Below are 22,791 nucleotides of genomic sequence, written 5' to 3'. Positions count from 1 at the left end.
TTTATCATGGCATGGGGGTGACACAGAGGCCTTTTTCTAGAAGACTTCATGACTTTGTCCTTATATTAAAAGGTTCCCCATTGTCTTTCTCTTTCGTACATCTTATTTTAGTAAATGTTCTTTCTTTCCCCATGTTGTGAGGCTTCCAATTTTCCTTTCTTGCTCCTGTCAGTTCACGCATCCCTAGTGACCACTTCTAATATCCTGCTTCTTATTGGGCTTTGTGGTGAGGAAATAAGTAACCAAACTTTTATATACACACAAACACCCACACATCCCCACCCCCTCCCCCCCCACTCTCATACATACATGTATATTTTACTAAAATAAGTACAAATTAGATTCAAAGTGAATTCCTATGAGCAAAGCATCTGTACTTCAGGATGTTTCTTTTGCATATTTCTTATTTATTGGGTATATGTTACAGTTTTAAAAAATGCTTTATAAATAAAAGGCTGTGTGGTAGGTTTGGATAGAAAGCTAATCTTCAAATTAAAAGGCAGCAAGGCAGTGGGTAGAGAAAGGTTTGGACTTGGAGAGTAAGGAAGAAAGAGTTCAAATCTAGCTTTAAACACTTATTCGCCATGTGACCTTAGGCAAATCGCACTAACCTTTATCTGCCCCCATTTCCTCTTGTGTAAAAATGACAAGGTTGGACTCTCATTTATTTCAAAGTTAGTAAATGGCACTTAATGGTAGACTTTTGTTTTAGAAAAAATGGTAGTTATCAGGAGATTGTTAAATGAGGAACAGGAGGAAGCAAGATAAAAAATTAAAAAAAAAGAAATTATAGGAACTATAGGTAGAGACAGAGTGTAATGACTTCATAAAGAGTCAGAGAATTCTCCAAATAATTCTATATAGAACGGCAGTTGAAGATAAATATGTGTTATAGTAGAGAAACTCTTTCTACCTGGCTTTCTACTATTGTTTTATGGTATTGGTTTCAATATTACTGAAGGAATAATTTAAGGAAAAAGCATCAACTCAGTGATCTTTGGCTGAAAAGTATTATTTTCATGTCAATTGCTTCTTTTACTCTCTGAGGTACAGAGGCAAAATATTATGCCTTTTAAAGCTCACCAAAGCCTTAAAACTATTCTTTTCATCTGTTTTAGCATTGCTTTTTAATTTTTTTTAACAGCCTATACCTCTTATATTGTGACTATGGTTGATTTCCCCTGCGTCAAATGGCTCCCAAGTGCCTTTAATCTTTCATTTCTTCCATGTGTTTTTTATAAATTTCCTTCTCCTTCCTTCTTTGTGTTTTGTGAGCAAGCCTACCAGAAACAATTTTTATTAATTAGATTGTTATAATGTAAACAATGTGAGACAGAGAGACAGAGAGACAGAGACAGACAGACAGAGAGAGACAGACAGAGACAGAGAGAGAGACACACACAGAGAGACAGAGAGACAGAGAGGGAGAAAATCTCTGGAATATGATTGATACCTTTGGTTATCAATTTATGGAATATTCAAAATAATAGACAACAATTCCAAAATGTAATTACAGAACTTAGGTTAAAGTTATCATTTTGCTTCATCAAACAAAAAGGCAGTCATATAACTTTTCAGTACACTTAGAAAAATCATTTTCTTAAAATGATTCAATCTGGTTTTGACTCTTCCCTTTAAGGGAATCTCCTTTCCAGTTAGTCAGAGGTAAATTCAAAATATACTTTCCTAACTGAAGTAATCAAAGGCCTTTTTTTTTTTTTTTTTTTTTTTTTCTTTTCTAAATTTGATCTCCACCCTTAAGTGCTTTTCAGAAAAGATTCCTTTTTGGTGGGGGGTGATCTGGAGGGAGGGAGCAAAACACTTTCAGAATGGAAAAGCAGACTAGAATAAGTTTCAAATGCTTTCTTAATATTTCAAAATGGATGAGAGAGGGGATTTAGTCTGCTTCCATATTTCTTAATATTATTATGTTAATCAGATAATGCCTCCCAGGTAATTAATTACCTTCTCTCTTCCATCCTCTTCAGCCTAAAGGCACCTTTGTTCTAGTTATTGGACATTATTCTGCAAGTGAGTACAATTCTCTAGATAGGGTTTTGACAAGAATCTTTTTATTTGTTCAAAACCTCAAAATCATTTGAGCACTTTTGACTATGTCATACAAAGTACCCTATAATATGGTTGTCTAAAACTGGAAAATATCTCTTATGTTGATGAACATTTCTCTAAAGACATTCCTATCTATGATAGTCAAAAAAGAGGCTTCATTCACTAGGCATAATTAGAAGGCTTTCTGTTTTACATGAGGGTAATTAAGATACATTTTTAAACATAAAAGAAATTAATGTAATTAACAATTTTATTCTTCTCTTCCCAAAGGGTAAAAATAAATGTTGTGCCTAAATGAGACTATTTGTTTAAATCTATTCACATTCCTCTTGAACTTTTCAGGCATCTTTCTTCTGCCATTTCAGCATATATCTGTAATAATTTAATAAGTTTGCTAGGGTGAAATTGGATGCCCTTTATTGATCTAACACTGAGGGGGCATTCAATTACTTAATATAAAGTGGTATTTCTGGGCCTCTCAATTACAATTTCTTTATAAATGGTTTGCTAATGATACTTCTGTTGCATAGGTTAATACTCAGGCCATGCAAGCAGGGACTGAAAAATGGAATGCTTTCTATTTTAGGGAATGTAGTCCAATCTCTTGTAACTAATACAAAGCACCAATTATTATAGTATATCTCCTAAGGGTACAGAGTTTAGCCAAGGTTTGGATGCTTTTTAATTGAAGTTTTTGCTTAAATATTCTTTAGTTTAACAAATGAATTTAGGTGTCCAGTTTCCTTTGTAATCTGACTTATGATTGACAGTAAATTATTGATGTTACAAATAGATCAACTATAAGGAAAATAAATTGATTACTTTTGAGTAAAAGGAGTAACCAGTGCTGTAATGTACTTTAGTTTGCCTCTTTATTGATAAGAAATTATTTAAAATCAATGTAACTTTCTATTTTTTTCAAACAGTGCAGTCAAATACAATTGTTCTTGTTGAATTTTGTGAATTCAAAATTTTGCAGTTATACCTAATGGGTAGATGCCTACTCAGAGTAAATAAGGTTTGGGTTTAAATTCCATATCTGATACTTTTAAGCTGCTTGATCCATGACTAAATCACCTAATCTCTTTTAGCCTCACTTTCTTCATCTGTAAAATAGGGATAATAATAATTATAATACCTATGTCACAATATTGTTTTGAGCCTCAAATAAATGAAGTGCTTTGCAAATCTACATACATAAATGTCTTTATTATCTGACTATATTTGCTTTTTTGGGAGGAAAGCTAAAGGTAAAGATTACCTTCCTTTTTATTAATTGAACCGTGTATGATAAAATGTATAGAATGTTTGGCTAAATGTCCAAACACATTTGTGCTTTGTCCAGTCCTTATTCTTTATTCTTGGGTTAATTGAGTTAACATGGAGTCCAAATTCTTCATCTTTGAAATCAGGATAAATAACACATGCACCATTAACCTTATATTGATTGAGAGATTGTTCTAGAAAGTACTTTGTAAAATAGAAAGTTTCAAATGAATACACTTCCTCAATCCTTTTATTCTTTTCATTCATATTTAGGAGAAACATCATAAGGATAGAGTTGCTGTTTTTTTTTCCAAACTTCTAAGTCAAAGTGTTATTTGTTTTGTGAAAAGAGAAAACTTGTGAAAATGGATCTCATGTCCTTAAAAAGAGAAATACTTTGAGTAACTAATGTTAACAAGGCAGGTTATAAACTCTTTTTGCTGAGCCTTCCAAGTTGGAGATGAAAGATTATAGAGATTTTCTTCCTTGGGCTTGAAAGAAAATATCGTTGTTCATAGTTAGGAATGTCTTTAGTTCAGATGGCATATATTTTTGTCTTTATAAAGCTTCAGTCTATGGTCTTCATTCAGACTTTATTTTGGCCAACAGATGGAAGGGTGCTGGGTGAAGTCTTGTAAGTGAGCATCTCTTTTTTTAATTTGTTTTTTCTTTGCCTTAGCCTTTGTTACAGTTTCTTTTGGCTTTAATGAAGAAGGGCCAGGTCATTTTTTTTCTCCATAATCATTGGGAAAGTTGTTTTTGACTGAGAGACATCTCAAGACTGTTGCAGTTGGAGGTTGAAGTTGGAACTCTTTCTGGTTCTGACATGCTTCATTCAGGGAATTTTAAGAAGGCCCAACAAGGGCTGTTTAGCTAAATTCTTATTGCTCAGACTGAGAGTGTCAAGTGACCTGGTGCTGAAAGTGGAGGCAATAAAGGATCATTGTGAGAGAGGGAATCCTTGGGAAGTGTAGGGATGGGGAAGTGGGGGAATCCTATCCATAGAGCTTCCTCAGACTTTTGAAAGTAGTACCAGGTTGACCTGGTACATGTTTTTCCATGTCTGTCTCATATTCTAGTCATTTGTGACCCAAAGCCTCGGCTGCTTCTGAATTTAAGGGTCATTAAAAAATAATAAACAGTTCCTTCTTCACTTATCTTACTATGTTACTTATTTACCCTCTGCAAAGTAAACTAAGTAAATAAAAAAAAAATCTTTCCAGCATGAATGGATTAGAGAACTATACTTGATGAATATATGTTCATATTCATATATATACTCATTATATATAATCATATTCATCATATATATTCTCATCAGAGAGGAAGAAAGAGAGAGTGAGAAAGAAAGAGAGAGGGGGAAGGGAAGGAAGGAGAAAGAGAGAAATTGTATTCTAAGCTTGTAAATTAGCCATTGTAAAGGCATGGAGATGGGAAATGGGCTATTGTGTGGGAGGAGAAGAGAAGTTCCTTTTGGTTCTCAGAGTGCAAGAAGAAGAGTACTGTTTCAACTAGGCTAGAAAGAGATGGGACCAGATTGTAAACAAGTAGCCATAACACTGACTGGGGAATCTGGAATGTCAGAACACTTAAAAGTATCTGTGCCTCTGTTTCCTCATTGGAATGGAAGGCTGATGTCCATTGCCACTCTGACACAGCTGTTTCCCATACAGGAAGTTCTGACAACAACTGGAAGCTGTGCATAATAAATATTCTGTTAAATCAACAAAGTAGGGCAGTTTTTAATAATCATACGTCAAAACAGAAAGGACATTAGTATGTTCATTGTGTTAAATAGGACAAATTATGTACTAATTCTGCCCAAACACAAACCTTTTTTTTTTGAAATAGAATTTGACAGTATATATCTGTGTATTTTTAGAAATTGAAAATACAAAAGGTATTTCTTCCTCTTGATGTGCTGTCGTGCTCAGGAAGATGGAGCCATAACTCTAAGATTATCTGGCCTTAACCCTAAGGCCACCTGCCCTTGGGAGCATTGTAGTTCCATGAACCATTGTTGTCAGATAACCATCTGTTAGTAATAACAAAGTTTCTGAGACAATAATGGAGTGAATGCCATACTATTTTTTTAATTTTACCTCTAAACCATAAAAGTAATATCTCAGTGACGTGAAGCACTTGAGCTCTTTCTTTTTACTATATATTTATCTTTTTGCTCCTGGTTCTCTGCTAATTTCTTTTGGAACTTGACTTAGTGTTAGCAACATAATAAAACTTTGCCCTTAACTTGGAGACAAACTGAGTTTGCAGATTCTTTCACCATACTTGTGACACCCATCTAGAGATCCTAATCTTTTTGAGGTGTCTTCTACCTCAACACTCTAATTAAATTGATAACTTCATGAATTTTATTGATTGAGTATAACTTTGAATATTAGGAGAATGAAATGTAGGACCCAAAGACTAAGTGACAATTTTCTTGGTTTTTGAACTAATTTCTGAGTTAGGTACTTTTTTCAACCAATAAAAAGATAGATAAAAACCATAGAATATTAGAATTGGAAAGAATTTTAGGAATCTAATTTTCTTAGATCCGCATTTTACAAATGAGAAAAATAAGGCTCAACTTAAATGATTAACTTTATGCAACAGAGCTTGTTATTGGCTTGCCTTGGATTAGAAACCAGTTCTTTATGATTTCCAGTACTCTTTCCTTTCACAACTTTCTTTTGGCTACAGTCCATTTACAATCATAGTATTCTGTAAAAAAAAAAAAGTCTGAAAACTTATGACCTCCACTGATGATGAAAATGAAAAATTGTTTCAAAGTCTGAAATATTATGTTACTTATGGGAATGCTATATATTGGATATTGTTGCTGAATATAATTGTCTAATAACTTAAAGTTCAGTGATTTTTGGATGGAGTAGTCTTCTTGCAAAAGGTCTTTCCACTTTCTGTTTTCATTAAGTATGCTATATGACAATAAAAGTTAGCTATTAGTAAGAAGTTGCTGATTTTATTGGAAAAAATATTTTTCTTCTGTCTTCCTATCATCCTTCTTCTTGTTCTTATTGCTTTGTAGTGATTAGAAATGGGAGAAATATTTTAATTCAGCCAAGCCCTATGCTCTGAGTATGCTGAGAAGGATTTCAGCATACCAAAATTCAGAGGTACAATAGTTTTCTTTAACAAAGGCAGAGATGACCAAGAAATAATTTTAGAAGAACTGAGTTATTTGCTTTATGTGCAAGGAGTGGGCAATCATTGGTGTCGAAGAATGACTATGGGTATAATCAGTCCCAGGGTACCATATGTGAACCACTGAGAATTCCTCCTAGAACAATCATTGGCATTTAATTCCTATGTGATCATGAATAATTTGTGAAGCCTTTCAGTTTCCTTTCCCATAAAATGGGTTTAATTATACTTCTATTCCATTCCCTATATCACAGACTTGAGAGGAAATCACTTCCTATCTCTTAAATCAGTTTCTTAAGTTGCATATATGGGGTTGTGTAACTGCATATAGAGGGTCACAAAAAATTTGGCAACAGGAAAAGTTATCAAACATGCTGCAAAGATTTAATTCTTTAGATAAAATAAACAAGTACATTTATTTCATTAGTATGCAAAGTTGCTTTCATCTTTAATAAATGGAAAATTACATATGTGTATATGTGCTGAAAAATTGTTTTAAAATATTTTTTATCAGTAAATGTTTTCTTTGTATACCTGTTTTACATACCTATATATCCACGGTTGTGAAAAAATTTTTGAAAGGGGGTCTTGAGCAGAAAAAGTTAAAGAAATCCTGCTTTAAAAGCACCTGTAAATAAGTAGTTCTGTAAGGTTTCTCTTAATGCTATTGAGTTGGCTTGACTATCTTTGAAAGAAATGAAGATTACTAGACTATCATTTCTAAATAATAATACTTTAAAATTTTTCATTTTAGGTAATCTGAAAGATCTTTAATGTTGTCTCCGAAGAAGACGAAACCTTTCAAAGATACGTTCCAGTAGTGAATATTTGAGAACACAGAAAAGGAGGAAACAGAATCTGAAAGGATCTCTTCATGGAATTTATACATTTCCGTGTCCATCAATGGGAAGAAAATGATGTCTTCTAATTTTTTGTATCTTTTGTCACCCTTCAGTGTAATCTCTTCCACCTCGCTGCACACAATGGGAAAAACTTGAGCAACATTTCAAGCTGTAGTTTTATCAGAAGAGTATTCCAAGACTGTGGTGAACTTTAACCAAACATGCCAGCTGAAGATTTTTCTCTTATCCTTCCATTTGCATATTGGGGCTAACCAAAGAATGTGTTTCTGCATTCTCTAACTATCTGGCTTCGGCTCTTTTTTATTTGTGTTTTTTGTTTTTTTAGCTTTCCAACAAATCCATGTAATTACAATTTGTACTTAAAGTTTTACAACCCAATTTGCATGTGTTAGAAATAATTTTGATGGCTGGTCCATGGCTCATTGATGCAGCAATAAAAAAGGCAATAATATGAGGCACTGTGTTAATTGCTGCATACAGTTGTTACCTGATGACTTGCACCCACAGTGTTTTAGCTGCCGAGGACCCTATCACAGTCACCACAAGTGTCCCATCTGCAAAGGAGAAAAGATTCTGTTTCGAGTGGATAGCAAGCAGATGAACTTGCTTGCAGTTTTAGAAGTAAGGACAGAAAACAATGAAAGCTGGACTGGACTTTTTCGCTTCAAAAAGGGGAAGCGATGGAGCCTTATTTGTGGATTGATAATAATGTCTTTAGTGATGGCATCGTATATTCTGACTGGGGTGAAACACGAACTCTTGCTTATACCATCATCATTGCGTTATAGGAGCTTTTCGAATAATCCAGCTTTAGCAGATGATGAATACCTGAGGAATTTAAAAGATTTTCATCAACCCTTTTTAATGAATATTTCATATGAAAAATATTATCCAAACATTAAATTAATTATTAACACAATTACATCAAAGGTTGAATTTACTACAAGGCAGCTCCCAGATCTAGAAGACCTTGAGAAACAGGAACTGCATGTGAGTATTCCCTGAACTTTGACTTCCTCTCATACTGTTTCTTGGGGTTTTTTTAAGGTTTTTTTTTTTTTTGTTGTTGTTGTTGTTTGTTTGTTTGTTTTAGTTTTAACTTTGATTTGGAGCACAAAGGCACAAATAATTAGGGAATGTAGCAACAGGAAAGATCTTAGGAGATCATTCATTTTAACCATTCCAATTCATAGATGAAAAAAAATCTAAGAATATCTGAAGATTCTCTCCCAAGGTCATTCAGAGATTTAGGGGCCAAGTCTCCTGACTTCTGCCCATCTGCTCTTTTTATTAAATGGCAGGAAAGGGCTAAAAACTCAGCATGAAGTTATGGAAGATACTGATGACAACCCACCTTTTTTTAACATTTCCTTTTCCAGTGTCTTGGCTTGGAAAATTTTCCAATTTTGCAAACATACTCCCACAGGTAGCCTTAGTTAATCTCTGCTGCTGGCATGTTCAATAAATTTTAAAATCTCAGTTCAAACAGGGAAAACTTGACAACCTCCCCAAAGTCAAGTGATATGGAACTTAAATAATGTGCTATTTCATTTGTAACATCCCAAATGCCAAGACTAATAAATTTTTAAAAATACCCTTTTGATAATTGCTTTCCAAGATATCTTTCTTGAAAACTGATAATTGGGGCTGTAGTCATTCATGCAGATCCCATAATTCAGAATTGAAAAGTAGAGTTAAATTTGATTTTATGATTCTACCATGAGCTAAATCAGTGTTCCTAATCATTATTCTTGTCTCCAGCATTCCTGAACTTAATTAGTATCACAAATTTCAGCTGACTTGGTTTAATTTGATTGCTCTTTTATGATAGAAATGAGGGTAATGGTAGTCTGCCATTGACTTGGGTCATCACCTATCACTCTTCGGCTGATTTCTTTTTCTAAAAATTTAGTCCATCTCTCAAGAAAGGTATGAGAAAGGAAAGGTAAAAAACAAAAAACAAAAACTGTCCATTATAATCTATCTATTTTAATTTACTTTTATATTCAAGCATAATTATATAGTTCCTGGAACATATATATTATAATATTAAGATAACTGTAGGGTTCTCCCTTAACTGGCATGATATTTATTAGTAATCAAACTTTCTAATATCGCCCTCTTTTTTTGTTGTTGTTGCAGATGTTCTCAGTAATCCCTAACAAATTTCTTCCAACTAGTAAAAATCCTTGTTGGTATGAAGAATACACAGGGAAAAATACTACGGATCCCTATGTGACCAACCTCTATGCATTGTATTCAAAGCATTTTCGGTCAACTTTTGATTACCTCAGAAAAGAGTTTTGGAACCACTTGTACCATTTCAAAGAGAAGCACTACCGCCTTCGTTGTCTCCCTCATTTCTACATCATTGGGCAACCAAAGTGTGGGACAACTGATCTCTATGATCGTCTCAGATTGCACCCAGACGTGAAATTCTCTGCCATTAAAGAGCCCCACTGGTGGACAAGGAAGCGATTTGGTAAGTAAAGCCTATTGGCCCATGTATTAGTCCAATTTTGAAGGGTACTTTTCACCTGGCAGAATATTTTTGCATCTATCATTTTCTCCTTAGAGAAGCTCTTTTGGGAAGCTTTGGCAGAGGTCATATCTATTGCATAGATGAAGAAACTGGGGTGATGAAGTTAGATACTTTGCCTAAAACCATAAAGCTATTTGCAGAGCTGGCAACAGAACCCAGTTTTCAATCAATCTCAATGGTGAATGACTACTGAATGGAAGGCGCCTACTGCATGTGTGGTGATTATTACAATAACAACCACAATTCTTGTGTCTTTAACACTTAAGGCTTACAAAGTTCTTTCCCCACATGAGATGGATAGTACACAAATAAGGAAATTAAGGTTTTACAGAGGATGTACACCTTACTCATGGTCACACAGCCAATAAGTCACTGTGGAGGTGGAGAACTCAAGGCTTCTGACTCTTTAAGTCCCATGTTCTTTTCACTACATTCCATTACTTTTTATAAAATATTATAAAATGGAAGACAATAACCTACCAATACTTATCCTATGTGTGTGTGTGTGTGTGTATAGGAAGTAATATGTTCAAAAGAACATTACCAGTCAGCATCGTGCTTTGGACATATATTGGTTGAGTGATGATGAACAAGTCATTAAGTCTCTGGTTGGGTGATGATAAACATAGTCATTAAGTCTCTCAGCTTCAATTTCCTTCTCTGTAAAGCAGGAGTCATAGTTTTACAGATAAGGCTGATGAACAGGTAAGAAAATAAATATAAAATTCTTTATAAATACATATACATATGTATTATCTATTATACTCATCTTTATAATAATAATAATAGCATTCATGTACCACTTTAAGGTTTGTAAAGCATTTTACATGTCATTTTTTTTAATCTGAGGAGATAAGACATTTATATATCAAGGTAGCAGATGGCATGAACTCTCCTATTTCTATTAAATTTGAAAGTTCTAAATTAGTTTTTTCTACTTGAGGGATTAAAGAATATAACTTTGTTGGAGGACACAGAATATGAGTGAAATAAGCATCTTATTAACTAAAAATCCTGCTAGTTTTGACTTTTTCTAGCTATGGAAATTAATAATAAAGTTTCTCATCCACTATATGAGGGTCATTTCAGACCAATATTTAATTAGCTCTTGCTTATGACATTTATTTTAGGTATCTATGGCTATCTGAGCTACATGCAACTTGTACTAATCACTACCATTATGTAATCAACCCTTGAGATGGCATATACTTACTCAGAGGATATCTCTTTTGTATTTAACTCTTCCTCTATTTTCTGCTCATATGTTGCTGTATCACAGCTCAAATGCAGATTTTGATCATCAGCTTTAAGAAACCTTATTTCTGGTCCATATTCTACTGTTATTTTTGTGACAGATAAAATCAGTCCATTGCTCCAAGATAATTAGTCTTCTCATCTGTAAATTGTATTGAAGGTTGAAGAAGGGGATAGGAGAGGGCTGACATTGGATTAAATGGTCTCTTCTGATGATTCTCTAAGTCTCTGATTTTGTAAGTTTTCTTTGGGCTGCTTTCTGCCCCACCCTAGCCTATTACCAAATGACTCTCAGATCATTGTTTTATTTCCTTAACCTTTTCATTTTCTGCCAGGAGACATTTGGTCATTTGGTCTTAAAGGGTGATAAATGCTAATCATCTGCCAGAATTTAGTACTTGCCAAGTGGGCGTTTTCATTAAAACTGAATTTTTAAAAGTTATACTTTTAGTACAACTTTAAAGTTTCACACCCTTCTAAGTATTTCTTGGCTAACTTTTAATCACTCCTTTCACACTTAAAAGAGTGCCATGAACAGAAAGAGGGGGACTTTTCACTTGTGTTTTGCTTAATAATAGTTTTTAGGTATTATTACTCCATGAACTTAGTAGCTCACTAGGTATTTTTGTTTTTGAAATTTTCTGTCAATATCTCATGTTTTATATGACTTTAATTTCCAAGTATAAATAGCCTCCCTTTCATATAGACATCTTACTCCACCATCACCTCTGCAAAGAAGGGAGGGAGGTACATTTCTCATCTTTTTTCTGGATCCAAGTTTATTAGACATTTTTGAACATTATCTTCTACATCAGAGAGCTGGATACATAGAAGAGAACATTTTTTTTTTGCATTAATGACAACTAACTTTATGGCATCCAAAACAGGATCCATGATAAAGTGTTATTGACCACTTGTTTTAAAGTCATATCCAATCCTCTGTGACTCTATTTTTAGCATTTTCTTGGCAAAGATATTGGAGTGATTTGCCATTTCTTTCTTTAGTTCATTTTGTAGATTAGGAACAAAGGTCAACAGGGTTAAGTGGCTTGCCCAAGATCATACTGCTAATAAGTGTCTGAGGCTGGATTTGAACTTATGAAGAGGAATCTTCCAGATTCTGAATCCGGTGCTCAATCCTAATGTCCCTCCTGTCATGGGAAATTCAGGCCAGTCTACAGTGCTACTTTCTAATAACTTCAAAACACTTTTCTTCCAAAATCCCAGTTTATATTTTTCTTCTTTCTTTAAGCTTTGGTGATTATATTAAAATTTTTGGAGTTGTGACATGATAAGTGAGGCAGGGGAAAGAAGGAACCTATATTGAGTTACAGCTCCATTACTGCCTAATTCTATGATACTTACTGAGGCACATAACTTTGGGGTTTCATTTTCCTCATGTTCAGAATAATATTAGATTAAATGATCTTCAAAGTCTTTTCTAGGAATCTGTAAATCTTGCATTTAGATTTTATTATAAACAAAAAAGGAAGGCATTTTGATTGTTTTTATGTTAATAAGTTGCAAAGCTTCTTGAGGACAGGGTGCATGTCTTTATATCCTTTTCAATGTCTACAATGTTGAAGGTACTCAGCAAATGTGTCTGTTTTTCTTTTTAATTTTCAATAGTATCTATTTTTCCAAAGACATGTAAAGATATTTTTCAACATTCATTTTTGTAAGACTTTCTGTTCCAAATTTTTCTTTCTCCTTTCCTTATCTCCCTCTCTCCTAAGACTGCAAGCAATCTGCTATAGGTTAAATATATCCAGCAATTTTTTTTTAAAAATGAATTGAGAGGTATCTTGGAATGACAGAGTAATGATCATGTGGTCAAGAAAACCTGAGTTCAAGCCCCATTTCATGCTTATGTGGCTGTGAATGAATAATTTCTCATATCTATGCCCAGTTTCCTTGTCTCTATAATGAAGTCATGAGACTAAATGAACTCTAAAGTCCTTTTCAGCTTTAAATCATGACACTTTGAATGAATGATGTCAAAATAATGTTAATGAAAGGACAGGCAAATTAATAGAAGTATTCAGTCTAAGCAATCAGTGAGCTTCCTATCACTGGAGAAAGAGAGGTAACATTTGTAATCATGATAGATTTTAAATTTGTCTATCCTTTGAATTGGTTTACATTCTCCTTATTGCTTTTTCTATTATGTGTAATATATGCCTCATATACTGCTCATGGCTAAGTTATTGCAAGTGTACCTAAAGTTTACATGCCTCACAAAGTTCAAGTGTTTACAGTGCTTGAATAAGTGTAACATTTTGCTTAAAATCTTCTCTAACCTGGTTAATGATATTTTCCATCATCTAAACTATACAGAAAATGATTTTTCCCCCACAGAAAAGTCAGTCACTTATTTAAGCAACTACAGATAAAGAGAATTTTAATCATTTATGGGCTTTCCCCCATCCGATTACCCTCTAGAATTTACCCATGAAAAAGTGGTTTATTTTACTTTTTTCACCAACTTTCATTAAATCAGGAAGGGAACACCTATTATGTTCAGATAGAGCACCTTGCTGTGGGAGTGATAGCATTATAATTTTTCACATTTATCTAGCACTAGAAGCAAATTACTGTACTAATCTCACACTTACTAGCTGTGTGGCCTTTTAATATTGTACTAATCTCTTTCTTTACAATGAGCCCATAAAATAGGTAGAACAAATATTACCTTCTTTTTGCTGATGAGGAAACATGTGGAAAAGCAATCACTTGTCCTGGACTTATTGGAGTCCTCTCTGACCCTGAAGGTCTCTGCCCCGGCTATAAGGAGAACATATTCCCTTCCTGAATCTTACCAGCTAGTGATCAGGGATTGGGAAAGGTAGGGCTGGGGGGGAGGGGACACATGGAGCCAGGCATGATCCAAAGGAGGAAGAAACACAGGGCTGGATTCTTTCCTCCTTGTTTCTTTTCCATATAACTCCCAGACTTTCCATTTCTGTTTAGGAATAGTGCGACTGAGAGACGGGTTTCGTGACCGCTCCCCAGTGGAAGATTACCTGGATTTGTTTGACTTGGCAGCCCATGAAATTCATAAGGGACTTCGGAGTGATTCAGGGCCAGAACACAGCAAGATGAATAATATTGTTATTGGTATGACACCTTCTGCTCTTGAAAGGTCGTATCCATCATTGTCTAGATCAAAGCTTCTTAAACTGTGAATCTGAATGTGGGGATTGTGAAATTATGATTTATTATCCGTAAATGTTGGACGTGCATATCTATTTTAGATACCTATATATCCAGGATCATGTAAAATTTCTCCAACAAAAAGGGATGTCCAGTGGAAAAAGTTTAAGAAACCCTGGGCTAGACTGATTGTTTTGCTTAAAGATATGGGCAGTCATCTGCAAAAGTACCTGAAAATCCCATTCATGCCATAAAAGTTATATTAGACATGTACTAAGGGTAAGTTATCTCATCCTGGAACTATGAAGACAAAACAGTCCTTGTCAGTTCAATTCAATTTGATAAACACTTATTAAGTGCCTACTTTATGCCAGATGGACAGCTAGGTGGTACATGGATAGATTGCTTGCTCTGGGCTCAGGAAGATCTGAATTTAAATCCAGCCTCAGACATTTACTAGATCTATGACCCTGGGCAAGTCTCTTAACCCTGCTTGCCTCAGTTCCTCATCTGTAAAATAAGCTAAAGAAGGAAATGACAAAGCACTTCAGTGTTCTTGTCAAGAAAACTCCAAATGGATTCATGAAGAATTGGACACAACTGACTAAACATTAAATAAATATTGCATGCCTTGTGTTAAGTCTGTTCTCAAGTGGTTTGTCATTTGTCATCCATGACAATCCATTGGCTATTTTATTAAGTGCTTGCTATGTTCAAGGCACTGTCTAGGTGGTAAGGATAAAAAGACAAAACCAAAATATATCCTTGCCCTCAAGAAGCTTACATCCTACTGAGGGCCAAGACCTGTAAACATATATATATACATACATACATACATATATATATATATATATATATGTATGTATGTATGTATATATGTATATGTATATATATATATATATATATATATACATATATATATATATATATGTAAGATAATTGGAGGAAGACGGAATGCATATTAATGACAAAGGAATCAGGGAAGTGGAGTCGTGAACTTAAGAATTTTAATGGAGAAATATGAGGCAAGAGGAGGAACTCTTATAAAATGACCCAGAACTAGAATATGGAGTGTGTGCAGCAACAAGTAAAATATTTGGGCTGCATGATAGGCTGTGCAAAGAGGAACAATATACCCCACAATCTGAACAGGTTTTAAGGAAAGACTTCATTGCTTTTTCCCTCCCCAACACTTATCTTTATACAAACTATGTAATCACTTGTGTCATATGCTGAAAAGAAAAATGCTCTAGAGAATTCAGACTGCATTTGGGCTGAGCCATGACTAAATTTATTACTGGTATGTATTTTTTAAAATGATGTTTTCACTTGTGGATTGCAGTCATTGCTTAAATGAAGTGTTTGTGCTTGACATAGATTTACAGATCTTTTTTTTTTTTTTTTTTTTGCTTCCTACTGCCTTTAAAAGAAAAACCCGAAATCCAATCAACAGATTTTTTTTAAAAAAGCTATTTATTAAATTATTTTCTTTTGAAAATACTTGAAAATTCACTTATGTGAATATATCTGCTCCTGAATACTCTGATTCCCTTAAAAGAAATACTGTCTCAATGCTGCTTCTGCAATTAAAATCTATTTATAAATCAGAGATACTTTTAATCCCATTCCTTTATATTAAATATGATTGATTTATGATCATCTCTATGATAAATTCACAAAAATATTTGTGAAAATATTCAGTAGCTTTGTTGCATTCATCTCAGGGTAAAATTATTCATTTGTGAAAGAGGGAAATTTAGGGGCAAGCTATTTGCTCAAATCTATGTGTTTTGTTTGTCCTGTGGTTAATTTGATCATTATACAAAATGAATATGTAATGAATAAGATTAAACGAAATAATTTGAAAGATGGATATTTAATTATATTCATCATTTCCAAAGGGACAGATGTATGCTTAATCACTTGAGTTTCTCCTTAAAAAATACCAAGGCTCTTGGAATAAGAAGAAACTAGAGTGAATTTCTTTTCTTTATGACCTTGTCTGAAAAAGGTTCATTTCAGTTCATCCTACAAAATTAGGTGAATATGAAGATTTTGTCTCCTTGTTGGTAAGTCATTTTACTATTAGATACAGATAGAGCTTTGACCACTCTTTAAGGCACAGATCTATCTAGATGAGATTTGAGGCCCATCATCATTGTTAGCTATTGCCTCCATCCAGTAACTTGACCAACTCCATACCTTTGCCCCTGCAGATATGCTAAAACCATGTGTCTTCCACCAAGGATGTATGGTTCTGGTGAGATGAGAAAGGGCAAGACATGTCCTTCTCTTTTAGATTAGGTACCAAAATACTGATTTGGAAGAACATACACTCTCAGAAAACAAGGACAAAATAGGACTGGCCATTGGAAAATGCAGAAGCAGGGGTAATTGTCATAAGGGTTCTAATATGAGTTCATTAATACTATCTGACTTACAAATACTTTTCCTTATAGACAATTCCACAACAAAACTGAGAAACAGCCAGATCAGTGATAGTGAAGTTCAGTGCTATGATTTTTATCTGCAAAGGAGTGCCAACTTGGTAATTCCATATCAGGGCATATGAATCGTTCTACTACATGAAGCTTATTTATTCTTTGCTAAGACTTTGAGTGCATCTCCTAATAATTATAACTTACATTTCTATAAAACTTCATACATAATTTTCTTATTCAATTCTTACTATAAATTTAAGAGAACTATAGTTTTTACAGTTGGAGAAACCAAGACTGAGAGGAGAACTGCTCTATCAAGTTCACACATCTACCAAATACCAGCAGCATCGAAAATAGGATTTTTACCCAGATTGAGCATTCCTTTTGGACAATGGATATTTAATAAATGTTGTAGTATTGAATTGTCCACTTTATCAATATGACTTTACATTGGACTTCATTACCAGGTGTTTTGGGGCATTTCTCCTTATTCTGATGAGATGGTTAAACATTCAAACCATGAATTTAAGTACTGGGTACAAAAGTAACACGCAGAACAACCGTGAGGGACTGTGCTGAGTGGTTGCCAGTTTTGATCTTCTACAAGATGTTCCAAACTATACCTTAATACTCCAGTAATCATGTTTATAGTCAGATAATTTGTAAGATCACAGGAATCATGGAATCTAAAACCTACAGAGGACCTCAGAAGTTGTCTTTTACTTGTACCTGAAGAAGAACCCTTTCTACAGAATACTTATTTAGTGATCATCCAGTCATTACTGGAAGACTTCCAGTGAAGGGCAGTTTATGTTTTCAAAGGCAGACTGATCTATTCTTAATTATCTTTAGTTGTTAGGAAGATTGTCCTTACATCAGGCTTTATTTTCCTTTTTTATACATTTTTTTCATATTGTTCTTACCTCTGTCCCAATGCCAGACAGGAGAAATTTGATCCCCATGTCACATAATAGCCATTCAGATGCTTCTATGTGCCAATAGTATCTATTTCTTTCCTCCCCATTTTCCAATATTTTCTCTTTTCTAGGCTAGAAATTCCCAATTCAGCTTATTCTTATATGCCATATATTAAAATGTTTCACTATCCTGCTTGCTTTTTCTTGAATCCTCATGAACTTATCATTTCCCTTGCTAAGATATGATTACTTAATTCTGAACACAATATTACAAATAAGATCTGGCCAAGTGATCAATAAACATTTATTTATTAAGTACCCACTATGTGCTAGGTACTGTTTATATCAGAGTCCAATGAACTATAATCCTGGGCAAAATAACTTTCTTACTAGTAAGGCACAAGTTTACAAGACTTTCTTGGCTGCCAAATCATGAACCTGTCCTTGATCATATCACCCAGATTTTGTTCAGAAGAACTGCTTTCTAGTCATTTTGTCTCCATCTGTTCCTGGTAAAGTTGATTTTTGGAACACACATGTAATACTTTACATTTGTCCCTACTAAATGTCATATTGTTAGATGCAGCCCAATTTTCTAGCTTGCCAAAAACTTTTGGAATTTCATCATCCAATTAAATAGCCATCCCTCCCAACTTGTGTTACATGCAGATTTGATAAGCCTTCTTGATTTTTAATTTATACACATGTGAAGCAGCTGAGGACAAATTTTTGAAGGAAAACCATTGGAGACTTCCTCCCAAGATAATTGAATTATTAATGACTATTTCTTAGGTCCAAACATTTAGCTATTTCTGAATATCTCAAATTCATCTTGCCTATATTCCTTCATCTTTTCTGCAAGAACAGCATAGAGATCCTGTCAATTCTTTGCTAAAAATTAATTCAACTGTATTTATAAAATTCTGCTCATCTATCAGTCTAGTATCCCTATCATTAAAAAGTAATAAGTTTAGTGAAGTATTATGTGGTCTTGATGAAGCCGTGATAGTTCCTTATGATCACTGTTTCCACTTCCAATTGTTCATTAACCATCCCTTCAACAGTATGTTCCAGAATTTGGCTAAGCTACACATGGAATTCAAGGTTATTTGTTTAACTTTGCCAGTACTTGCCTTTTTCCAACATGTCACTCCTGTCCCATTCTCCAAGAGATTACTCAGTGGTTCAACAATTACATTTTCCATTTTTTTTTTATAATCTAGGATTTGGCCTGGATGGCCTGAACCTTCTCAAAGGCACTTAGATTTTTTCTTGCAATTCACTTAATTATATTGGGTATAAACTCCCCATTTTCTATTTTTGTTTTGACCTTTTTTGTTCAGGCCAAAGTTCCTGTCTCTTGGGGAGGGAAATGAAATAAAATGAATGTTGAGAAATCTTCCTTCATTCCATCATCCTTTATTAGTTCCAATTACTCCAGTTAGTAGTCCTACTGTTTCTTTAGATCTTCCCTCTCCAAAGAAAGTTGTTTCTTTTGTCTCTTCAGATTTTCATTCTTAAGAATTTCCCCCCACCCTGAGTTGACTTCCCTTCTATAATTTGGATTGCACCCTTTCTTTCTCTAAATTATTTTAACCTTTTCTTTAAAAAAACTAGAGTACATGAAAAAAATGAGGTTTAACTTCCCTTTATTTCACTATCACAAATTCTGTGATGGACCCTGTCCCTGCAAGACTCTCATAGTCTCCATCCTAAAAACCAGTTTCCTCTTGTTGGTGAGAATTAGATCCATAATAGTATGTTTCCTTCACACTTTGAAAGATAAAATAATCATCAAGAGGTAAAATATTATCAGCTGATATTATTTTGGCAAAGGAGTACATCCATTAGATAAAACAGATAACTAGTTCTAATCACTGGAAAACTATGTGTCTGTGTCAAGATTTGATACTCTGTTTCTTTTTCCTGTCCATATGATCTGTAATATGTTTTTAAATAAGTATATATTTTAAATTAACAGTATTTCTCTTTCCCTTCTAGAGAAATATTTACTAGTTAATTTCAAAAATATTTTATTCTATTTCTCCCTGTATTGATTATCATTTAAATACTCTTTCTCATAATATCACCTCTTCCTTTAAGTCACTGGATTTCATTATGTAACTATATCTTTTTAATGCACAATACTACTCTGTCGCACCCCACTTTGCTTGTTATTTCTCATGTTTTTTTGAATAATTATCATTAGATTCAGATCTAGAAAATAACCAAAAAGATCATTAAGTCAACCTCTTTATTTTACAGATGAGGAAACAGGAATAAGAGAGCTTAAATGAGTTATCATGCAGATTGAAATCAGACCCTAAGTCTGAACAATGGTTCTTCACCACCAGATCTAGTCCTCTTAATGAGTCCTGAAGTATCAAGCATGGCAGTCATCTTATAACTAGTCTAACAGTTTTTCTAATGAGTTTTCCTATTGAGAGACCCTGTAGAGGATCTCTTATAGGGAAAATTTGGGAATTTAACCCAAATTTGCCCTTGAAAAAAATGGCTCAAAGTACCTACCTATTCCACAATTATATCTGAAACTCTTCATACATGGAACTGATACTTAAGTAATTTGATATAAGTGTACTTTTTGGAATTCTAGTTATCCTAAAAATGTTGGACTTTTTTTCAGATCTGTATTGTTTTAATCTATAATTCACTTTTTGAAATATCAAATAATCCAAAATATGATTCTAACAGATTATTCTCATTTACTTAATTCATTGGGAAAAGTGCTAGATTTGGAGTTCAAAATCTTAGATTCAAATTCTGGCTCTTCACTTCCTTTGTCAATCAACATTAATTTATTAACTTCCCTCTCTGTGCCAGACACTGAGCTATAAACACTGGGGTTTCAAGAAGAGGTAAAACACAGTCCTTGCCCCCAAGAACTTATAATAGTAAGATAAAATGAAAATAAATACTTACAAAGAAGTTATTTGCAGGATGGATAGATTATTAAAGAGTTAAGGCAATAGAATTAAGAGGTGTTGGAAAAGACTTTGAGTAAAAGATGGGATTTTAATTGGAGTTTAAAGAAAGCCTAATAGGGAAGTCAATAGGTAGAGCTGAAGAAAATCCTCAAAGCCAAGAGATGGAGAATCTTATTAGTGGAACAAACAGGAGACCAGAGTAGCTGTATTGAAGGGTATATGATGGGGAGTAATCTATAAGAAGACTGAAAAGGTAGGAGAGGGCTAGGTTGTCTAAAAACTATGGGCCTGACATTGTTAGTTGGAGGATTTAAGAAGGTCACTTTGGTGGCCAAATGAGGATAGATAAGACTGAAAAGGGACTTAAACCTATCAAGGCACTCAAACCTATCAAGAGGCTATTATCTTACCCAAGTGTGAGGTGATAAGGGCATACACCAGAGTGATGGAAATGTCCAAGGTCGGAAGGGAGTTACAAAGGTGATATAAAAATGTATAATATATTTATTGTTATGTATAAATATATGACATTAGAAATATATAAATATATATACAGATATATATGTGTATATATATATATATATGTATATATACATATATACACACACACACACACACACACACATAACTAGATCTTGACAATAGATTGTCTTGGAATATTGAAGGATAAAAGATAATGAGAAATCTGGAATGAGCTCTAGGTTGTGAGCCTGAAGAATTTGGGAGGATAGTTTTGCCCTCTACAGTAATAGGGAAGGTCAGAGGAGGGATTGGTTTCAGAGGAAAGGTAATGGGTTCTACTTTGGACATATTGAATTTAAGATGGACATCCATATTAAAATGTCTGAATGGTAGTTGGAGATGTGAGATTGGAGGTCAGCAGAGAGGTGAGAGCAGAAGAGATAGATTCGAGAATTGTCAGAATAGATGGCAATGAAACCCAAGAGAGCTGATGAGTCTTGCACTTCATCTCTAAGCCTCAGTTTCTTCACTGGTAAATTAGGATATTGGACTACTTATTCTATCAGTCCATTGCAGCTCTCAATTTATAATGCTGTGATTTTAATAAATCTTGACAGAACTGGGGCCCAGAGAGATGAATCTTTTTGCTCAATGTGACCTAGTTAGGTAGTGGTGCTACTGGGCCTAGAGTAAAAGTTGGGAGTTCAATGGTCTTCCTTCCTTTCAGACAGATTCCACAGTCACAGTTAACAAGATAATTCAGGCAAAATCCCTGGCCACTTCATTTGAGTGAAGTGCTGAGATTCCAGAAAAAGCCAGTCTTCTTTCTTTCTATTTTTCCTAACATAAGCTGTCTACACAATTGTTTCTATTATCCCTGCTACTCTTTGAGGACAAAAAAAAATCTTGTGTTTCCTGATTTGCCCATAATACTATATTGCTATGTATATCATTTAGTCCAAACTAAATGGGGAATGTTGCGTGGTTGTAATTATTTTTGTTAGCCCCACAAAGAGAAGGCTGGAGGCGTAGGAATGCTCAGTGTTTGGACAGACAAAGACATTTGGAGATCTGTGTGCTTTCGGCAGTCATTCTTCTTACACCACTCCTCTGCTGGGATCATTTTAAGCCTAAGAGCATAAAGGCAGAAAAGACATTTTGGACTTGGCTATGTTCATTAAATTAGCATTTCCTGTTTTTGTGGAAGAGCAGTGGTTTTTTTTTTTTTTTTTGACTTTGCTTGACAATTCAATCAAATTTTAATTAAGTCAAACGTTAATTTAGATTAAAATGAAAATGCCTGTTTGGAATATTTTCTCTTTGTAGGAGAGGCCAGTGCTTCAACCATGTGGGACAATAATGCTTGGACTTACTTCTATGACAATAGTACTGATGGAGAGCCTCCATTTCTGATCCAGGACTTCATCCATGCCTTTGAACCAAATGCAAAACTCATAGTCATGCTGAGGGATCCTGTGGAAAGGTTAGTAGTCACATATCCTTTTGTATGTGGAGAGAAAGCCAGTTTGAAAGAACAGTACTACTATTTCTCATCCCAAACAAATTTGTCTTTTTTATAATGGAATTTAACTGCAGGGTTATTGTTATTTCTTATGTAAATGTTATTCTTGAGACTCTCACTGGTGCCCTAGTTTAAACAATTTGTAAATTGTTTTCTTATACATCATGACTCTTCTTTTTGATTTCAATTCC

The 22,791-nt window shown here is 34.1% G+C and overlaps 1 protein-coding gene across 6 annotated transcripts in view; it reads left to right on the top strand.

Annotated features, from left to right (window-relative positions):
* The window catches only part of CHST15 (carbohydrate sulfotransferase 15), a 139,736-nt gene that overhangs the window by 62,133 nt on the left and 54,812 nt on the right, over window positions 1-22,791 (top strand). For all 6 annotated transcript variants that reach the window (XM_074295806.1, XM_074295803.1, XM_074295805.1 and 3 more), the window contains 4 exons: window positions 7,256-8,354; window positions 9,507-9,846; window positions 14,131-14,277; window positions 22,405-22,561. In XM_074295806.1, the coding sequence (XP_074151907.1) occupies window positions 7,815-8,354; window positions 9,507-9,846; window positions 14,131-14,277; window positions 22,405-22,561 (1,184 nt within the window). In that variant the 5' untranslated portion in view covers window positions 7,256-7,814. The remainder of the gene's footprint in view (window positions 1-7,255; window positions 8,355-9,506; window positions 9,847-14,130; window positions 14,278-22,404; window positions 22,562-22,791) is intronic.

This window comes from Sminthopsis crassicaudata, chromosome 2 (assembly GCF_048593235.1).
Source record: "Sminthopsis crassicaudata isolate SCR6 chromosome 2, ASM4859323v1, whole genome shotgun sequence".
NCBI classification, from domain to species: domain Eukaryota; kingdom Metazoa; phylum Chordata; class Mammalia; order Dasyuromorphia; family Dasyuridae; genus Sminthopsis; species Sminthopsis crassicaudata.
The sequence above is the reverse complement of the archived record's forward strand: the minus strand, read 5'-3'. Positions and strand labels throughout refer to the sequence as shown.